Source organism: Triplophysa dalaica, chromosome 5 (assembly GCF_015846415.1).
Source record: "Triplophysa dalaica isolate WHDGS20190420 chromosome 5, ASM1584641v1, whole genome shotgun sequence".
NCBI classification, from domain to species: Eukaryota; Metazoa; Chordata; class Actinopteri; order Cypriniformes; family Nemacheilidae; genus Triplophysa; species Triplophysa dalaica.
This window is the reverse complement of record NC_079546.1, coordinates 1,255,937-1,278,531: the sequence shown is the minus strand read 5'-3', so window position 1 is coordinate 1,278,531 and position 22,595 is coordinate 1,255,937. Positions and strand designations below refer to the sequence as shown.

The window sequence follows — 22,595 nt, the reverse complement described above, 5'->3', positions numbered from 1 at the left end:
ACATCTCTTTCTGAATTCAGCTAATATTACAGACTGCTTAAAGAGAAGTGTGCAATTTTCAAGCTAAAATACAATAGTAAAATGCACGATTTCGGATATTGTGTATTGTTTTTTGTAACTTGAGGCCTTTTCAAACTTGCTGTTCTCATGAGCAGACCGCTTTCCTTGTTTCGCAATCTGTTGCAGAGAACAAAAACACCCACAGTTTGCATTTTTTCTTCTGGTGCAAACATCTCGTGACTGCTCTATTCAATACCCCCATGTGTGCAGCTCTCAAAACCATCTGCTTTGTTCTGTCAATGTCTGCGGCACCAGAATTTGTCAGGTATTAACACGGTGACTCCCACAAAAGAATTACATGATGGGATCTTGTAAGATCTACATCAAACTTGTCTGATCCAATATGTTTTGACACCATGCTTTACTGGAAGTCACACGGTGATGTAAGTTGTTTGGCTTCGAGGTCACGTGCTGGATTAATGGAAGTAAATGAGTTTCGCGTTAGAGGAAACCCGTCTGGAGATTATCCTCTCTTCAGTGTTCTCCAGCTCCGCTGTCTCTGGCTCGCTGTGTGTGTCTTCTGTTCATCCGACTGCACTGTCTGCTTTCTGCCGCTGATTTTATCCTAGGCGACGACCGGCTGTACTCGTGTCACCAATGTTTATCAGCAAAGCTTGTTCACTTAACACAAGCAGTATCCGAGATTATGCCCAAATCCCATCTGCTGCTGATAACATGGTCTCGCAACACACCGCCCACAAACAGTCTTTTGTATTTCTTTAGCATCTGATGTACTTTTGATGCTTTGATTGGCTCCGTCGTTTAAACGGGTGGATGAAAATGTTAAAAAAAAATTGCAACGCAATTCCAATTTTCACATTTAAGACCAATGCACATTGAGTCCGAAATTTGCGTCCAAATTTTTCGCAGGTTGAAACATAAATATAACCTCACATTATGTCAATCACATATACAGATCGCTTACAATATTTTCATCCGTCATAAAAAAATTCAGAGCAGGTTCAATCTTTCTGTGTTTTTTTGCATCCGTAGCAAGCATTTTGATTCAGACAATTCAGAGACAATGTACAAACGAGAGCCGCATACAAATATTTCGGACTGTATGTGCAAAGACCTGGGTTTAAAAAAACCCAGAATTACATTAACCCAGGGTTAAAGATGACCCTTGGTTTTCCCCGAATGCTTCCACAATCACTTTTATAGAGTGAATTTGAGATTATTTTGTGTTCTTCACATGTGGACAGCCCCTTGTGTGCATGATGCTTGCATGTTTTCGAGTGATTTCTTGTGCCGTGAGGCCCCTCATCCTGCTTCCATCTCTCTCACTTTCAGAGAACTTAATGCCCAAAAATAGCTTGAGAGAGCGTTACTACAAGATCTTTCCCTGCATTAGCTTTTAGCCTTCATTACAGTGATCATCTGCAATCTTCCACTCGTCACGCACGTCGTGTTCTAACAGGCTCGTAAACAGAAAGCTCGGACACAAACGCTGCCCATTACTTCAGGAGCGACCTCGGGTTATAAATAGTGACCGGCTTTTCCGCCCAGTCAGTCTTCCCCCAGCTTAGAGACTCGGGGCTTTTGGCATTCAGAGCAGGACCTGCTGTCCGGTAGTCCAGCAATTTAAGTTTGTTATGTTGGGCGCATTAATCCGTATCAACGTCAGTCTTAACTTCTTTCACGATCATCAGGTTGTTTGCTTGATTACTTTGTTTGTCGCTGTAAGCCGGGACTGGCCAACACAGCGACCGCCGCTTATGGCACAGAGTCACCGTTTGGACTTTGGAAACGTTGTGAGGGAACAGACTGTGCAGGGATAGTGATGAGGCTAAGTGTGAAGTATATTGGAAAGGGCAGTGGAATTGCATTGGGCTAAATAACAAGGACTGTTTTGGAACAGCCTGTTCATTATCTGCTTGGCCTTTGCTTAAGCTCTCCGCTGATTGTAAATGCAAGAGATTGCAATAGAAGGGGATTAAAGGAGTTTCAGCCTTAGATGGTACGCTCATAAAACGCCCAGAGTCCGATCCTTGGTCTTATGATGCATATTACATACAAAATTGGCTCCTGGCACTTACATACAAAATGGTAAACTCCAATCAGATTGATTGACTTCAGTTAGAAAGTCAGGATTATATTAGTCCACATTACAGACCCAGAACTTTTGTGTTTTGAAAACTTGTTATCACTGAAATAAGAAAGTTTATAAGGTAAACGTTAAATCTGTGAAAGATGTTCAGTCTTTGGCTTTCTGTAAGTAAACCTAAACATAGGACACTGTAAACAATTATGTCATCAAGTCATGATAACACACAGTCACGGAAAAAGTCAATGCAGTCTAAAAACATACCTATAAATATTTTAAAAAAGTAATAATTTTGAAATGGTCTCAAATTTTTCCACGGCTGACCAAGTCTGTGAAAACCAGGACAAGTTTTGAAAATCTAAAGCATCAAAGTTTGATTTCCACCATTTATCATTTTACCGAAAGTTCTTCACAGTATGTAGGAACATTTTATGTTTTTTTCTTCAACTGGGTTTTCACAAAATAGGTGACCTGTACAGCCTATTTAAAACAAACTTTAACCCAAAATGTTTACATTGCACATTTGTGATCTTTATAAGCTCTTTTATTGTAGTATTGTTTTCTTTTTATTGTAGTGCTAAAGGTCATTTCAGATGTGCCTGTCCATAAATGCATAAAGAACTGTGATTGGTCACTTTCCATGTCGGTCAAAGGGTCTTTTCATGGTAATAATTAATGATGTTGAGAGCTTCAAAGTTCTTCAGTTACAGAGTTTGAAATCTGCTCCTTGTTACTCTTTAAACTAATAATGGCAAATACAAACTAAAGCCATGATCTGGCCAATGAACATCACAACATTTTTATATTCAAAATATTGATATATTGCTATAAGAACTGTGATTGGTAACTTTCCGTCTTGCAATGAGACTACGATTGTTATAGAAAAGAAAAAAAAGACCCAAGAAAAACTGCAAAGGGGAGTCATTTGAGATATAATAAACAAGAAGTGAGGTATAAGGACGCAAGTTGTCTTCTTTATATCCCTGACTTCCCTCTCCCTTTTTCAATGTCACATCTAATCCTGGTTCTTCCTGCTCTTTGATCAGACTCCAGCCCAGCGGTGGCTCTCTCCAAAGCAAGAATCCCGCTGTGAGCTCAGCCTGAAGCACACGGAAACTCTGAGAACAGGGCTGAACATGTGATGTGCCCCTTCTACATCACAGCGACATTAAAGATTACACTGTCAGCTCATCCACAAAGCACATCACAGACCTTTAAAGCCTCTCCAATTAAACATTTCATTACACCAGTCCAAATATAGTGTGGAGATTTAAACAAATTTATGTGACTACTACGCAGCCTAGAGAAGTTCAATAGATGTGGATTTAGAAAACACTGGCATGTGCATCTTAGTTGCAAATGGTAGGCAATATAAGGATACATAAAAATAATTAATTGATTATTTGATTTGGTCTTTGTGTTCATACTAAATAGATTTTCGTATCGTTAGCTGTGCAACATTCAACCCTGAAATCAATGGTGTGTGGAGTCTTCTGTGTTCTCCAATGTGATTAATACACCCAACCAAACACAGTCGATAGTTTCAGACTAATGCCTCAGTATCATTTACAACCACTCAAAACTTGTTTGATATATGTGAACAGTGTTCCTCGCACAGAACGGCAAGTGGCCGCTGCGTGGGTTTGAGTGTCAGCGATGGGTTCTGCGACAGGTGTCGTGGTCGTTGGTTACCATAGTTTTCATTTTCCGTCCGCTCGTCTCCCACACCCTCCTACGATGCATTGCAGCATCCTCACCTAGAGTTCAGCAATGTTTCGGCAACATTTCGTGAACGCTTTCCCACACCAGCTCAAGCAGCGGTCAGTCGGAGTGCAACCGAACGGATGAGAGAGAGAGAGAGAGAGAGATGCGGTGATGTGATGTCAGCACGGCCCTCAGGGACAGTGACCTCAGATATTGGAAAGCTCAGTCATTACCCAGCGTTAAATGCCAGTTATTTGTTTGTACTCAACCGCTGTACATCCTACAGAACACAGCGCCTCCTGCCATACACGATGCTGTAGTAAATCTTATTTGTATCACTTTCTAGCAAAGCGACATGCTATAAGATAAGACTTGTTTCAGTCTATCTTGAATTGAATGGCATTTTTTCTTTTCCATTTTCTGGTCTTCGATTTAAAAACAACCTGTAACAGTTCTTGACCTCTACATTTTGCAATTTATTCAAAGAAAGTCTCTCTTTTACCTTTTATGTGAATCTTCTTGCTTGTGAAAACATGTTAGATACTGGGTATGACCTGCCCAATTTTCTCAGTATTTTAGGTTATTCTAAAAGGAAATGAAAGCATAATTTTTAACTGGAGGCCTCTGTTCATCGAACCCATGGATGAATAATAGTCTAATAATCATAAGCGAGTCAGTTAATAATTAATGAGAGTTTTAAAGTCCTTTAGTTAAGGAGTATGAAATCTGCTCTTTGAAACTATTCCATCTAATAACAGCCAATGCGAACTTATACAACGTACTATATTTTGTAAACACTTTAGTTTTTTGTTTCTGATGACGGGCAGCACACAGTTCTCTTTTGTTTGCCTCCCTTGAAGGTTTCCTTTTCATTGAGCTTGTCTTTCCATATCACCTCTCTCTCTCTCTCTCTGGCCATGTTTCATGCGAGACCTACTTTGGGAAAGTTCCATTACAGGTTGTCCCCTCAGAAGGGATCTAAATAAAGTCACTTTAAATGTAAGTGTCTCGTATGTGCGTGGCCCATTTGTGGGGAGGTTGCCGGAGTGAATTGCAGTCCTTATTGTGCCCTCGGACAGCAGCGAGGTCAAAGCTGAAGTGCTCTCTCGCAACCATTTTGAAGTTAAAGAGTGTCATTTCGACGATAAAACGCTTCCCCTTTTTCGTAGCTTAATGTGCAGAAGCTGTAAGTAAGCCATTTGTAGACCGACGTCCCCTTGTGCGTAGTGATCTTGATGACTAAGGCATGTTTCTAAGTCAACATCTTTTGTTGTTCCTGGAAACCCGAAGTGTTGCAAATGCTTTTCCGTGTTGACGTTAATGGTGATTATGGTGTCGGCGTGTGCGGCGACGGCAGGAGTAAATGAACTGAAGATGTAAATGTGTGTTGGCATTGCAGCGGCCCGCCTCACACCCACAACAACAGTCTTCAAGGTTGATTTATCCCCATGGTATCCCAGCATCCTCTCTGTGAGATTTCTCTGGGGTACCTTAAACTGGCCCACTCTCATCTCTCTCTTTCTCTCTCCTATAAAGGGTGTACGTGAGCTCGGACAGGCAGTTCAACTACTGTTCTCGTTCATCAGATAAAGTGTTATCTCTCTGTAATGCTATGAAATATGAGGCATAAAAGAGGATAAGTGAGACGGCCCTTACTCTCATATACGCATGACCTATGTTCCAAAAACTAGACATTCTTTTAATTTGTGACCTTACATAAGTCAACATCCCTATTTTATAAAGTTGCATTTCTTATGTCTTTGAGAAAAAGGATGCTGTCTTGAAAGGCAGCTCTCTACGTTGTGATTTTACATCCCGTAATGTTTGTATGAGGTCGATAAGTGAAACTGATTCAGTACTGCGTATACAAGCCCACAGCGCATCTGCAAAACAACTGGGGGATATGTGGGGTCTTTTCCTGTTTGTGGCAGTTACTGTACTCGTTTAGACTTCGCCGAAACAGTATCTGTGATTCATGTATTTGCATTATGTTCTGCGGTTGTTGTACATGAGTGTTTGCCACATCTTTTAATGAACAAATGTTACAGAGGCATTTTGTAAAGAATCGTCTTCTGACAGCTGTGTGTGTGTGTTTCCTTCTTTCCCCAAATGTTTTATGCAGGGAACAGGTGGGAATCATCAGATGAGCAGAAACAATAGAAGAGAAGATAATCGTGTCTCCTTTTTATGTACTCAAGCGATTGTCTTCTCCCTCAACGCAGACAAAAGCTAATTTTCTTGCTGAAAGAATAGAAAAGATTGTGATAGCTGGTTAGCTAGTTACTTAAGAAACCCGAACAGTACGCTCAGATCCAACTGTGATTCGATCACAAATCTTAATAGAGTTACTTTGGAACATCATCCGTGTTCACCCAAAATGCACTTGCATGCGCACTCTCTCTTTCTCTCTGTCGTGCTGTTTGCAGGTGCAGCCGAACGCATAACATGCAGACTTCCTGTGGGTTTTACCGCCGCACGCCCTTACTCCATTCACTCGCATCCAAACACAGTACATACATAGACACACAAATAAACGCATGCACGGGCTCTGCTCAATAAACGTCGCTCAATGGAAACTGCAGCTATACTTTGAAGCGAGTTTTGTTAACAGATGTTTGATAATTTGAGCTTTTTAAAGGAGAGCGTGAGTGGCCAGCTGTGTTGTTTTGAGAGAAGTTTGTGTGTTTTGGAGGCGGGGGGTGCCTAGTTTGCGCAGAACAGTGTTAGATGAGGTGGTGACCTGTTGATGGCATTGCATATGGGTTACATTCCGTCATCTTTCATATTACTGCACAAATAACATGACATGAAAATAATTCCTTGCCCTCAGCTTTTGTGGGTTCACCAAAGATATCACCATATTTTTTACTTGGTTATTTTGAAGAAGTGGCACCTGCTTGAAAACGCTTGAAAATACACTTTGTACACTTTGTAAAGTACATAATTCCATACGGTCGTACTCCATAGGGTGAGAGTCATTTAAAATAAGAACCCGCATGGCGTTAATTTTAGAGAGAACAGGCGAGTAGAAAAGAGTGAAGTGGGATTTTGCAGTAGCGAATTGAAGGGAGCGCACAGCCAGAGCGCGAAGATAATAAGACGTGTAATTACCCATGGTCCTTTGGGCCTGCCCTGGATAATATCTCAGAGAGAGCAAGACCAATATCAGAGTGAGCGTTCTTTTAATGTAGCTGTGCCGCTGAACGCTCTATGAACCGATCTCCGAACGCCGTATCTCGGTCTCCGTGCGTTTGTTAGATCTGTCTAACATCCATCTCTTCCGTACACTTGTCAACGGGCTTATCACATCGTCGCTGCATTGTAACCATAGTAACGCCAAATGGATGCTCCGGATCCGCTGTGGTACAGGGAGTATGCCACCGTGACTTTAGCAATTACCAGCCATCCTCTCTTGACTTGAAACAATTACACACACACAGTCACACAGAGATGGATTATATTCCAGCGTGTGTGTGAACAATCCTCAAAACTTCAATTTAAATGTGTTGCTCTGTGACTCAGGGCTTTTGACGGAAATTACAACCTTCTGCAAACCACCTGTCTTCACATGAGTCACGACCTTAGGGAGACGTCAACAATTTAACACACACATCTCTGATCGCACCTTATCGATCGCACCCATGCACTTTTATCCTTGCCAACGTCCTTAAACTCGTGTTGGGATGAATCACACTATCGGGTTGTTAAGTGGTGACGTAAGGAATACCTTTTTAGGGTCCAAGCATCTGTTCATTTCAAGGGGGGCTACAGATTAAACAGCTGTTTATGAGCACCGTTTGCTCATATTACATATTTACAACTTTATGCAGATGATACTGTTATATATGTATCTAATTCTGATTCATTACAAATTCAGTCATTTCTTCAGTCTGATTTTAATATTTGACAAAATTGGTTTAAGGATAATAAATTGGTGCTTAATAAAAATAAATCTTGGATTATCTTTGGTTCTAGACAGAAACTGAAATCTATGAATAATGTCATTGTATGTAAAGATGATTATAAAGTGGATACTATCAAATATCTTGGTTTATTTACTTTCCTTTAAAACTCATATTAATTTTGTTTTACGTCAGGTTCATTTTGGTATTAGTACTTCATATCTATCCCGAAATTGCTTTTCATATAGTGTTCGTACGAAACTTGTTTATACTGCCTATTATTGACTATTGTGAAGTTGTATATCAAACTGAACTTGCTTCACTTACTATACAGTATTTTACAGACTGCAGATTTGTTATGGGTTGTCCTTTTTCTTCTCATCACTGTATAATTTATGATACACTCCAGTGGCGACAGATTCATTGGCTTCATTTTATTTTATTTTTAAGTTAATTTATTTTAATTACCCTGATTATTTACAACAATATTTTATACCATATTTTTCAAATTAGGAAATTAGACATTCTGTTCGGACTTATTTTTTGGTTCCTCGTGTTAAGAAAATAATGAGTAAAAGAGCTTTCATGTTTAAAGCTCCATGGAATAATCTACTTGATGAAATTAGGTCCGTTATATCATTTCATCAAATTTTATTAGAACATTTTGTATTGGACTGTAAATGTTTCTATTGAATCTGGCATCGTTCAAATACTGGTTTGTTTCTTGTTTATTTATAATTAAATCCATTATTTGTTATTATTATCAATAGAATTTTTGTTTGTTTTGTTGTAATGTGGACTTGTGTTTGTTATTCTTCGTGTTGTCATAGTTTGTGTATTAGAGATGTTTCATCTCAAGGGGTTTACCCCAATAAATAAATATTAAAGGGTAACATGTATTAACTCAAAGTATAGGCTATACTAGTCACTAGGCTCACGGAATCTCCGACATCAATATTTGAATAAATTATGAGTAATAAATTGCTGACTGACCATGGGGGATTTCGTTATGAAGATATATAACTATGGTAGGTCAGTAATGCTGTGTTAAAAACTGCAATAGCATTACGCAGAGTCGTTCAGAAAAGCCCCTGGTTCATTCACTTTCGATTTCTCCATATATCAAACTAAAGAAGTAACTGTACATATCAAAACAATAATAGCACCGCAGTACCTTCAGCATTACAAGATGAAAAAAATATTAATCAACAGCGTGACACGTTTTCAGCGTGACAAAAATGATGCAGAATTGAAGTGCGCAGTGGAGGTTGCTGTATCCCTTCTAGTCAAATGTCATGGTTCCACCTCTCCTTGTCAGGTATTTCTTGGTTTTGAGGTGGAATCATACAGAATCCTCTGTTTCTTGTGAGGAGAGATATTTTTGACCCTTGCGGTCTTCCATACTCTCCTCAAGTCGCGTCATTGCCCAACCCTCCTGTTTCATAGTTAGTATTAATTACCTCCCCTATAAAGACTCCTCATGTTTCTTTGTCTCGTTGCTCGTGCATTGAATGTGTTTATGCTGTTTGATGTTATGCTCTGTAAGCTGTATGCTGCTCGTGTTGCTGTTCCCCGTATCTAGTTAGTCTTAGTTTAGTGTTTGTATCCCAGTGTTTGTTTGCGTAGTTTAGTTAGTCAGTGTTTCCTGTCAAAGTTTATATTTCATCCTGTCTGTTTTCCCCCCTCGTGGGTTTTGTTTTGCTTGTTTAGTTTTGTTCATGTTTTATGTTTAATAAAACACCCTTGTTCCATCTATACCGTCCGTGTCTGCCTGCAATTGGGTTCTCACGCCATGTCTCACACCAGAGATCATGACAGTCAAAACCTTACGTCTGGCTTAACAAGCAAATAAACTTAAACACTGAGTGTGCAAGCGCACAAACGTATGTGGAGTGTGGGGGCTATTCATTATTTTAATTTGCTAATACAAAGAAAGCAGGATAGCCTCCTACCTAAACAGCTTTTAAAAGCACAACAGTCTTGCTCAAGCAACATTATGCAGAAATTCTGACGTTGCAGACAAAGAAAATCCCAGAATGCATCTCAACAACCTCGGTCAAAAAGTTGAACAGAGTTGCAGCCTCGGCTTGGTTTGCATTCACAGTAATGAAATGAATGAATTGTATTTTGAACATTTTTCGAACACTGTGTAGCTCTTAAGCTAACAGATGGACGACATCCCCCCGCCGTTACTAACGGAAGGACGATACATTATTTTGGACAGTCAGATCAATAAAGAATCTCACTGCTTCGGCTGCAAGGTTTCCTAGCAACAAGCACGCAGGGCACTTTGATCTGATCTGAAACGTTTCAGATGTTTTGAAAATATAAAAAATTCTTGGCACCAAAACATCTACAAGTAAAGCCATCTACAGATTTATACACTGTTGTGGCATTGCTGAATAAGGGTCGAGGGTTGAATGATTGTACACAAGCGGTTGACAGTCTTGACAGAGCATCCTTTTTCTTAGGGGAGACTATCGATCGCTCCAGGCAAAGAAAACCGATCGCAACGATTATGTCGAGGTTAATAAATGATGGTGTTCATGGAGTGGAGATTTATGTATCCTGTGTATTGGTTTGGGGGTGGGTCGGTTAATAAATCGAGTAAGAAAGCGGTCTATCTTGAATACAAAGCTAAGACAATGTTTTACCGCAGGTTACTGTATGTTTTTCTAAATGAAATTAGTTGGGTTTTATTTGTTTGGCATGTAGCACAGTAAGACACATCGTATCAGACCCAGAAGTGCTGCCGTGGCAACAAGGCTATTAAAATGAGAATGTGAGACCAAGCATATGTGTTTTGGGGTTGGTGTAACTGTTCGGTTTTTCTTGTGTGTGCTTGATCTATGTGATCTTTGGTTTTATATCTTCACGGGTTAAATTCGCATAACGGTCGGTGCAAAAAAAGTTATAAATAAATTGCATTTAACACATATTTGTAATCGATGAGAAAAAGTAAAGTCAGTTTATATTCGTTTTTGCTTTGTTAATCTGAAAGGGGTCAGAATTAAATGATTGCAATAAATGTGTTGAAGCTAATGGTATATTAGTTTGGCTAATTCACTTAATCTAGCACGTTTTAAAGGAACAGTTCATCCAAAAATGCAAAATTCCGTCATCGTTTACCCACCCTAAAGTTGTTGTTCTGTTAAACACAAAAGAAGATATTTTGAAGAATGTGGGAAACCAAGCCGTTCTGGGGCACCATTGACTACAATAGAAGGCAACTAAAGAACTACGGTAGTCAATGGCGCCCCAGAACTCTTCAAACAAACATTCTTCTAAATATCTTCTTTTCAAGTCTAGGGAACACATTTTAGGACTATCTTTGGTTACACGGTTAATTGCTCCGGGCTTTTCGATCATTTTATTTGAACTTTTGGCTGTTTTAAATTCGGTTCAGGGAATGATTCCACTGGAATAAATTGACGAAAAACTGTTTTGAATAGTTAAAGGGGAAATTAATGGAATGAGCCATGTTATCTCAAATGGAAATGTGTTAAGCAGCTTTGCACTTGCAAGTTAATGTAGTCTCGGTGATGAATAGCGTCCACAGTTTCAGATTTCCTTTATGTTGGCGTGTCTAGTTGCTGGTTGATTGCATCATCAGTCTGTCCATTCGCCCTTCTTTTGATTGCGGATTTGGACTGAAGGGTAGAAGACGCATGAATAACTAAAATCCAAAAAGACTGTGACGTTTGTTAGAGCTTTTCTACATCAAGTTAGTGAGTGAAGAGTTTGATGGAGACAAGTCTGTAACGGGTTTCAGTAAGGGGGAAATTCCCCTAGCGCACTTATTTCAGATAAACATTATCATCGATAACGGGAAGTGAGATTTGACCAATTATACAGTAACGATAACTTAAAGATCACTTAAAATGCAACATTGTGGCGTTTTTTTTTATATAGTTATGAACTATTTCTTTATACAGTTGAAGTTGGTTAGTGTCTTTTTTTGTTAAATTCCTTTGTTTAAATAAACAGGTTTGCTCAGGTCTGACACTTGCATGCATACATGCATACCTAATCAACACAGATAACCCATAATTCTTTGCATTTTTTGTGAAAACATGCTCAATTCTTATTATATTGGTTTGACAAAAGTTCTTATTGCTATAAATTTGATAAAAATTTGATAACTGGACAACAATGAAACGTGCATATTAAGCTTATTAGTACAGTTTATGTATGCAAGCAGTACACGACTACTGCCCAGTTCCCCCCTCCCTTATTTCTTCATTTCAGATATCATTTTTTTTCTTTCATACAATTTCAATAAAAGGCACTACAGATGCTTTGCTTTTTTCAGATCTCCAAGCGCAACGTTTTAACATGATTTATTTAATAGTTTCAGATGCATTGTGTAATTACCATTCATTGAAGCCTCTGTAATGGGTCCTCAATCCTGTCCGCTTTATAACATCTCTCTCTCTCTCTCTCTTTCTCTCTCTCTCTCTCTCTCTCTAGTTTCAGCAGTTATAAGTGGATGTTTTGTGTATAATTTGTCAACTGATCCCTAAAGGAGAGCACGGCAGCATAGAAGCCTTTCAGCGAGATTTGTGTGTGGGGGGGTATGAGTCATTGATTGACATTCACTGCAGCTCTGCACAGCCCGTATGATGCACGCTTGTCGATACGTATTGATGAGTAGTTTCCTCAGCAGTGGTCCAGCTGGCATACCCGCACACAGCATCGGGAAAGTCAAATCACAGAGGCGCTGAAGCCATGCTGACAAAATTTCAGTCATTCGGCACTAAGGCAAAAAACGCTTTATAGGCACAAATTGACCTGCATTTACAAACACAATTTTCGTCCTGCGTGCATGCGGGCCTTTCTCTCACCGCTGCAGCTATGAATGTGGAGACAGAAATGAAATGTAGATATTTGCTTGTGGTCTTGCTGGTGTAGCTCGATCTAGTTTGATTATTTTCCAGTGCGCTTGTCTCGACATGCCTGCCATGCACACACGCCAACAAACACGGCAGAAAAACACACGCTTGATTACACCTAACAGGCAGAGCATCTTGCATATCATATAAATCTAGCTTGCGTCAGTCTCTCACCTGAGGTCTGAAATTATTGTCATTTACATTGACTGTATATACGTGGTGGGTGGGGACGGTGTTTTAATGCATGTGGCTAAATTCATGGTTTTTCTTTACCTCTCGCTGTATTTGCTGGTCTGGTGCTCTCCATCTCTGTGTCCTCTTTCCTTCGTTTGTCTTCTTGATTTTCAGTAAGTTTAGTATGTCTTTAGCTAAAGCTTATAGCGCAAGACGTTTGCTTACACTTGATGAAATATATAACTTGAATGTATATTAGAATATGCACATAGTACTTGTTTTCAAAATAATCTTTTATTGGCCTTGAATCAAGGAGTTTTTTGCCATACAGTACAGTGTACAGAGACGTGACATGATGGGATGAGAGAGAGGGGTTCAATCCACCGGCACTTACAAAAAAATGGTCAATGGTCATGTCTGTGACTTAGAAACAGGAGACATCCGTGACCCAATGCACATCCATGCTGACAAGTGTGTGCTTGCGTGCGCTCAATGCGTTCTGTGTATGCAGGAGCATAGCAACAGTTTGCGATTGCCTAAGCAAATATTCCCTAATTCTTTGCTCGGTGTTTTTGAAAGCTTTTATGTGCAGCGGCAGATGGTAGATGAGGTGGAGATTTTCTCAGGGACCTCATCAGCAAATGGGTATTCTAAAAATTTTTACACCCCATGGCACCAAGCCACCTCTCTACGGGCACAGTCACACAGAGTGCTGATCAAGTCTGAGCTATAACGGGCGTGCTTTGATTAAAGTAGAAAGTTAAGGTCTCTGACCCCATGGTGGTGTGTTGGGCATGAGAGTCATCAAAATCATTTAATATTCAAATCTGTAGCCAAAAATGTGTCCATAAATTCTCTCTCTCTCTCTCTCTCTCTCTCTCTCTCTCTCTCTTCAAAAGGGGTGCATTCTCAGAGGTGGTCCTGGCGGAGGAGAGGGCCACGGGAAAGATGTTCGCTGTCAAGTGCATTCCCAAAAAGGCCCTGAAGGGGAAGGAGAGCAGCATCGAGAACGAAATCGCCGTTTTGCACAAGTGAGTTCGATTTCCGGCACCTCGCTTCAGTACCACACCTGTTCCCATGGCAACCGCATCCACCCTCTCTTCTACACTCAGTTTGCCAGTTGATAGGAGCTTGTTTGCCTAAGGTTTGACCTCCAGTTACCGTGGTAACTCTGGTGCCCTCATCCAATTTCAGAAGGGAAGCTCCTGCAGATATTCTCTCTGTGTGAAGCCGTACGTGTGCAATGTGTGGATGGAGGCTTGGGCTTTGTTTGGATGTTCTTACGGATGTGCTTATTGTTAAATAAAATTGTTTTGCATTTTAATTCAGTCAGATATTGTTTGGGCAGTCTAATTAAATAAAAACAGGGTACCAGGATATGACCAGGGTGTGTAATATGCATACTTATGGTACTACTATAGCGAACAAACCACTGTTAGCTTAAAAAACAGTGAAATACAAGATCGAAAAAAAGCAGCGAGCTCAACATGATATCTCAGGTATTTTCCCACCTTGGTTGCAAATGGAAGCAGGTGTGTTCTTTGTGTCTTGCTTACATATGGTGTGTGTGTGTGTACAGCAGGTGTTTTCCCATGGGTCTCAGCAATACATCCGTTTCTGATTCTCACACTAATTTCTGTTGTCACGGCGATAGTACCCCGAAGATTGAGCGCACAGAATTGTCCTTCACGTTTCTGTCTACATCTTAAACTATAGCAGCCCGATGATTGACAGCTCGACTGCCGTCTCCGGGGTGATGCCATAGGCCTGTAATTATATAGAGCGAGCAAACGAAAGCGAGTTTGCTTGCCTGTTTGTCTTCCTATGTATGACATAATGATACGCAGAGAGAGCAAGAGAGCTTTCTTTGGCATCTACAAAAGAGATAATGAGATGCCCCTATAGGTTATAGTTTAATCTAGTTTAATATAGTTTAATACGTACGAATATTATGTTAAGAGACAGTCAATCACGGTCAATTCAGTTTTTCCTAACAGGGGATTCACTAAACAAGAGGAACACATAAGTCCTGGGCTGCTGGTTTAAAGGTGCTATGTGTCGTTTTTAAAACAAGTATAAACATAACTATGTCTTCGGAGGTCTATAAAGACCTTATTTAATGAAGCGTTAGGTTTTTATTACCTATGAATGAGCTATTTCCATCTACATACGCCGCGGGTCCCCTTGCATGGAATTCGCCATGTTGTTTCTACCAAAGCCCTAAACGGACAAACTGCTCTACAGAGCGATTTTGTTAATACGTTATCTCCTCTGCAAAGAAGCAGACACATGCTTCGAAAAGGGAGGGTGGAGGGGTGGACTGAGCCATTGGCTGCAATTCGCAACCTCACTACTAGATGCTGGTATATTTCATACACTGGACCTTTAAAGTTTATGAGACCTCAATCGAGTTATTACCAGGCACAGGATGACTTGTTCCGGCAACATCGAATTTGTCTCTTCCTATTAAAGTGAGAAATATTACAATTTATTTGGTTTACTATTTCTTTTCAATGGAAACAAGTCTCACTCCACATTAGATAATGTGAACGCTGCTGAAATGTATGAGCTATCACATAAAAGTACCTAGCAGGCCTTTAATCTGTTTATTTGTGTGTGGAAAAAGAGATTTTTAAAGCAAGCTGTCCGAGATGTTTCATTGTTAAATGTATTCTATTATTGGCACTCAATAGTGCTTTTCTGTCATTTAATGGGAAAGAGAGGGATTTTTGTTGCTTAGCGCTTTTCCTTGTGAATCAAAAGAGAAGATGGTTTCAGAGGCAGCGACGAAGTCGTGCTACAGCTTCTGCCCACTCACTGCTGAACGACAGAGAGAGAGAGAGAGAGAGAGAGAGAGAGAGAGAGGGAAGGAATCAGTCAGTGTACGAAAGAGAGATATTAAAGCGGTGAATGTCCGTGTAATCCTTACGCCGACAAGTTTTCCATAATGAGTTGACAAAAAAAATCAATATGTCAAGGGCGAATCGACCTCCAGGTTTCATTTAAAATGAAAAAAAAAGACAGGGCATGTCGGTGCTTATTCGCTCGCGTACGGAGTGGCATCAGAGGTTATTCCAGGTTCTCTGAACGGTGAATCGATACTAAACAAGAAGGAATGAATGAACAAATCACTTGCTCACAGCTCTGTCTCAGTAGGTCCCTTATATATTAGGAATATACTAGGAAGAGCTGGCTTTTCTACCCAGAACAGATCCGTTTTTGTTATGTTTTCCCTGAATTTTACTTTTTCCGTCTTATCTAGGGAAAAGACATTTTCCTCCTCACCTGTGAGAATTAACCTTCTCTGAAAATGTGAACAAAGAGAGTCAATTATAGAAAACAAATGTATTATCTGTCTTTCCACACTCGCTGATGTCATTTATCTGTGTGTGTGTGCGTGTCGTGCTGGACATCTTGTTATTGTCCGCTCACTTGCGTCATTGCCCGGCCTGTTATCATGTGCCAGTTGGGCTCACCGATCAGAATTCACTTAAAATGCAACACTAATGTGTACACACACATGGCGTTACCATGACGAGCAGAGAGCGAGAGATGTTAACTGCGGGGATGGAGAGGGAGAAGGAGCGCAGAGGAAAAACAAAAGATGAAAATTTTGCCAGTTTATTCAACGGAGATGAAAAATGTATTTTAAATGAAGAGAAGATAGCAATACGCTGCTGTGAAATTGTACTGCCATTGAGTCACGACGGTTTATAAATCAATAAGCCCCGAGACGCCATGCACAACGGGTAAAACCCACTCTCACTATAATGCAGAATACATTATGGCATATAATAAAACATAAAATTATATATACAAAATATTTAAGAGACTATGGTATGGTGTTTGTAACTTTGAGGACTTAAGGCATAAAACATTGCGTTGCATTGCACAAGCGTGTTTGTTGGACTTTTACAAGTTTATGGAAATGTGCACCCGTATTTTCAGTATAATAGAGTATTTATATATGAGCAGATCTGGAATACTCCCCTATCTTAAATTCACTGCTTTAACAAACCCTGAGTCATCGTGAGCCAGACTGCTCCAGAAACACATACACACGCAAAACTTTTAAAATTGCATATTGGAAGAATTCATTATTTATTACAAATGTGTCCCTCCTGCAGTTGAGTCGCCCTCCGGAAGTAGTTTCTTCATGAGAGATGTGAAGTTTCTAGAGAGCAGAAGCGCTTGAATTTATTTTTGCTAAATTACCCCAAAAACACATTACATTTATAAAGTAGCATAACCGGTGGAATAAGCAATCATTTTTTGAAGGATCTATTGACAGATATGCAATATAATATGCATAATTATGTGTTTTGTGATTTATGAATTGTTAAAATGTTACTTATTAATAATATCTTATATTTGAGTTATGTAGATCATATTTAAAAAGTTCTCATTGAGAGGAATTTGTAGGGAATTGTTTTATCTTGTTTTAAATATAAAAACATGTTACTGAGTACGTTCAAGTTTAAGAAATACCTCATATTGTTAAATAAAGCGCACAAATGTGTTTTGTCTATTTTCTTTTGCAGAATTAAGCATGAGAACATTGTCGCGCTGGAGGACATCTATGAAAGCTCCAACCATCTCTATCTTATAATGCAGCTGTGAGTATGACCAACAAAAAAAACCTAAAATGTGTTTATGTCATTCTGATCTGTATTTCTCTTTGTTCTGTGGACATTTTGTCAAGTCATTTATTTGTATAGTGCGGTTCACAATACATACGGTTTCAAAAGGAAGTGTGTGTGGTGAAAGGTAAAGCTCACACACTCAAGAAGTTCAATTACGTCTCATTAACAAATAGTGCGGAGAGGTTGTTTTCACTGCATAGGAAACATAATAGTGGTTATTGTTTACGAATGAAAGCAATCCCAATCTTCATTGTCATGTACGTACACACAAACTCTCTCGCTCACCCCTCGGCTCTTTTTGTACAAGCAGGAACGATAAGTGAAAATCTTTTCAGACTAATGTTTACTTCATTACGAGACATTTTTTCTTCTTACAGTAAATCAATATAAAGTCGTATTTTGTTGCCCAGTGCATAAACACACACACAAATGTTCTACACAGCTGACATATCCGGAAGCTGCTCGACAAGCCTGACGTCCGATGGTTTTTAAACAGAAGAGAGGTCAAGCACACAAAGAGAGCACATAACACAGATAAAGGCACAAACGGCAAGCGCAGGAGCATTATGTATTATGTTTTTTATGTAAATCTTGACTGTCGCAATGCGTAGATGTGAAGCATAACAGCTCTCTCTCCATTCCACCTGAACATTTAGCTAAACCCTCATGTCACTCCAAACCAGATGATGTTATTTTTCCACCGAACACTAAAAACAGATATTTTCTATATACATAATAGTCAAGCTTTATAAAAGTATTCTATATGACTGTATATAGCCTCGGAAAAAACTAAGATAAATTAAGAGACCATTTCAGAACTATTTTCAGCTTTTCTGAATTTACTATTTATAGGCATGTGTTTAAGTAAAATTATTATTTTCATATTTTTTTATTTGTGTTTATGTGCAGAAAATGAAAACTGGAGAAACAGGTGAAAATAACAGGAAAGATGCTCTGTATGTTTTTAGACCTCAAATACTGCAAAGAAAACAAAACTCAAAAAATTATTTTTGTGTTAACCCGGATTTAATCACAGTTTTCATGTGTCTTGGCATGCTGTCCGTCTTTCACATTGCTGTTGGATAACTTCATGTCACCCCTGAGGATAATTTTGTTGAAATTTATAAGACCACACTGCATATAGAAAAATTTTGAATGGTCTTTAAATTTGATCCAAACACATCTAAACGAGCTCATGGAGTTGAAAATGACCGATAGGAGTGTTTGGTTAGATCTAAACTGTCTGACCGGAGTTGAAAAGCCCTGAAACATCACTATATAATCCTCAGACATCCTGTATCTTTAGACTTCTTTCAACTCATGAAAGAATAAAAATGAGACCGCTTGTAAAATGATAAGAAAGGATATTATTCATTTGGATGGGAAGCAAAATGTCCCTGCCAGTCAAGCACTGCAACCATCTGTAAAGAAAGTGTGATGCTTTTAAGAACGCTAAGTAATGTTGATATATGAGACTCCTGCATCAGAGTACATTGTGTCCGTAAGAGTGTGAATGAAACTGATAGCTCTGACGTCAAGCTGACATTACAGTTCTGCTGAAATCTTTGTGATGGTGAAAACACTTGCTGTGCTTCTAGTCCACATTCATTCAATCCATCAGAACAGGGAAAAGTGGATGAAGGGAGAGGGAGGATCTCATAGAGGATTAGAGGAAACATCTATTTTCTGTCCTCAATTCGCCCCTGGAAAGAAACTTCATCGCACTTTGAATTGCAGAGTGTTAATTTGAATGTTGGCCCGGAGCCTGCCCCTCTTTCCCCTGTTAATGGCTTGCGCAGGGGTGCGCGCGTGTGTGTTTGTGCATTACAAAGAGAAACACGGAGAACATTTTGGCATATGGCTCGCCGATGAATATTTAAACACGACCAAGCTGCTTTCTGTATGATCAAACAGACGCAGTTTAGAAAGCCTCTCCATAATTCACACTGCATGTAGAGTATGTTTGTGTGTGTGACGCGAGCGTTTGATACGATACACAACAGAGAAAGAGAAGAGGATGTCAATGTGTTGACCTGCAAGAGTTTGAGTTAATAACAGTGCAGATCTTTCTCTGGCGTCTTAAGCATCCAAAGGTGGAAACACAAAGACAGAAGACAGTATCTTACACCGGTAGGGGGCGCTATTATATAAGCAGTAGTTTGAACCCAACAGTCCAGCCCAAGACTCTTTGTGAGAAGTTAGGAGCTGTTCTCTTTCTGCAGCAACAGATTACACAACAGCAATATCGCAACCCACTCAAGTCGCTGTTTGAGGTGGAATTTGCATAAATCTAGATATAATAACTAGATGGAAAATGTAATGGAGTTTTCTGCTCAAGGTGCTTTTGACAGCTGTGTGTTTGCTGTGAGAGATAAAGTCCCGGATCAGTTCTGTGATGTGGGGGATTTGTTCATCATCACAGTCGGCATGCAGTACCCCCTATAGGCCGCTTTCAGAATTGTGCAGTCCTACAGGTGTATTAGGACGCATTTCATTTTCAGTTTATGCATTAATGGTTTTATCTTCTTTTCAGTGTATCTGGTGGCGAGTTGTTTGACCGCATCGTGGAGAAAGGTTTCTACACAGAGAAAGACGCCAGCGTGCTTATTAAACAAGTATTAGACGCCGTCAACTACCTCCACAGTATGGGCATCGTGCACAGAGATCTCAAGGTAAGGTGACAATTCATCTTTAGTCATGTGTGTTTGATGGGATTGATTTTAATGTGTGTGTGTTTCTACTCTCAGCCGGAGAATCTGCTGTATTTCAACCCCCAAGATGGATCAAAGATCATGATCAGTGATTTTGGGCTGTCTAAGATGGAGGGGACAGGTGATGTCATGTCCACAGCCTGTGGAACACCGGGATATGTTGGTAAGAAAGATAAACGGATTCTGTAGAGCGTTGCGTCGGCAACACAAAGGTTGCGGGTTTGAATCCTCCACTTCTGCCAAATGAGTCGGATTGTACACCGGTATTGCATCTATTGCATGCATTTTGTTGGACAAATGCTGTTCTTTGAACTTAGTATCAGATGTTTCTCCTGAAATTTCTTATTTAGAAAGTCAGACCCAAATGAGAAAAAATTGAAATTAAGATTTTGTGTGAGATTTAGTGGATAGCAAAGATCAGATCCTTTGGTTTTGAACGAGTTTGGTACCTTGGCAAATATTGGTGAAATTGCAAAGATGTTCTGTTGGCTATTCATGTGAGAAGCAGGATTTGAGTTAAGTTTCTTTATATATCTCGTATTTAATCTCTGTGATGTAAGAGAAAAGAATAAAGATAGATCTCTACATATCTATGTTTTAAAGTAGTTACCAAAGGTGATGAATAAATGTGTTCTCTCTTTTTTAAATGTATTATCAAAGGTGCATTGGACATTTTGTAGGCGTGTTGTGTAGTTGAGCTTTTGTGTTAGCCAGGAGAATGACAGCTTATAAAAAATAACTGATAAAACTAAAGCCTGATATGCTTTAGTTTACTTTTCTGCAAAATAATTGGCATATGGCGTGAATACATGTTTTTCTGTGTCTTTGGTGTGTTATAAGTTGCCTATGCATGTATTAGACAAGTAAAATTGCAAAAATTAAAAAGTTGGAACAAAAGATGCATTCGATCTAAAAGTGAATGCTCACCCAGACCTACCTGAAACACCTTGTGTAACCACATCCCCACAAATCTACTTCAGTTGATGGTCTGATTTGACTAAGACCGCCCAAATGTAAACGCAAGTAAGGTGTGTGTACCTGTCAGTACAATTGAAGAGGAACCTGATGTTCCAAATATGGCAAGAGGCGTTACATTTTCTTCACACGCTTGCAGTATTCCACCAATCACTACACATTAATGAATTGACCAATAATAGCACACCCTGCTTTTCAGAGCCATGAGCTTTGACAAAGATTGGCAGGGATAAGAGGTGATACAAACAAGCGTTTTTTAACCTAAAATCGTGTATATACATTGCATTACATCTAAAACAAAGGATAATATTCGTTTTAGCTGTGTCATATGACCCCTTTGAAAATGTAGGTTTATTTGTCTATTTTGTATCAAACACCTCATATTTAGTTCATTCAAACCTGAGAAGGCATTAAACGCAAAGTTACAAATATTTATCACTTTATTGTAAAGAAAACATGTGAATGTATGATGGATGTAAACACATTTTCATTTTCTATCAAATCTCAAACGTATGGGATGTATTTGGCTGTAAAGCTCATTCAGCCTGCAGCTTTTTCTTATCACACACTGACAGAACTGCCCCACAGTCGCCCCCTTTTTTCCCTTCCATCAGAGCGACCGCATCACTCAGAGTCAACAGCACCGAACGTGACGTACACCTCAAAAATAAATAATTCACACATTCAATTTAAGAAACGTGTAGTCATGTGTTCATAAATGTCTCGTGGGGCCGTTAAACCTGTACATTCCTCTCCTCCTGAACATGTGAGGGTCATTATACGGTTGAAATATCTACCCAGTAAACCAGCGTATAACACAGGGACACCTGCTGCAGTTTGATCTTGCTATGCCTGCATCCGTGCACATATCTGGTGGTGTTTAATAGGATTTGAGTCGCCGTCGTGCTGAGTTTAGTACATAATGCATGTTCATGTTTTAAGGTCGTCCTTAGGAGCAGGTTTCCATGGAAACCCTTTTAACATCGCTGTGCCTATAAAACAAATCCGGAACCAGTTGCATCCCAGGCTGGGGTCAGGCACTGCTGTGTGTTTGAAGAATGTGTGTGATGTTTGTTTCTTCTTGGTGTTCATCAGAAGAATACCAGACTGAGAGCATCACAAAGGCATGCGTTAAGAGTGCATGCATGTGTGTATGTCTGGACAAATTGTCTGGCTTACCCTCTTTTTGTCTTTAAATGGAAATGGTCTGAGAGCTCTTTAAATCAAATTTAAAGGATCAACCACGACGTAGTCTTGGGCTTTAGCTGCTCAAGTTTCTCTCTTATTTTTTTGTTTGTCTCCTCTCTCACTCACACACTCATTTATAGACGACACTTTAAATGTGATGATGAGATTATTTTGATCGCAGCCCTAACTTGGAAATCATTCCAGCATTCCTACGACTGGAAAACTCACAAGTTTTAATAGAAAAGTGAATCAAAAACAGTTGTTTGTTGCGGACACACAATTTAACTCATTGTGTAATG

At 39.5% G+C, this 22,595-nt stretch overlaps 1 protein-coding gene across 1 annotated transcript in view; it reads left to right on the top strand.

Moving 5' to 3' along the window:
• Nucleotides 1-22,595, top strand: part of camk1da (calcium/calmodulin-dependent protein kinase 1Da) — a 36,465-nt gene that overhangs the window by 3,795 nt on the left and 10,075 nt on the right. Inside the window, exons 2-5 of the mRNA XM_056748959.1 lie at nt 13,679-13,810; nt 17,321-17,395; nt 19,956-20,094; nt 20,170-20,296. Of these exons, the coding sequence (XP_056604937.1) occupies nt 13,679-13,810; nt 17,321-17,395; nt 19,956-20,094; nt 20,170-20,296 (473 nt within the window). The remainder of the gene's footprint in view (nt 1-13,678; nt 13,811-17,320; nt 17,396-19,955; nt 20,095-20,169; nt 20,297-22,595) is intronic.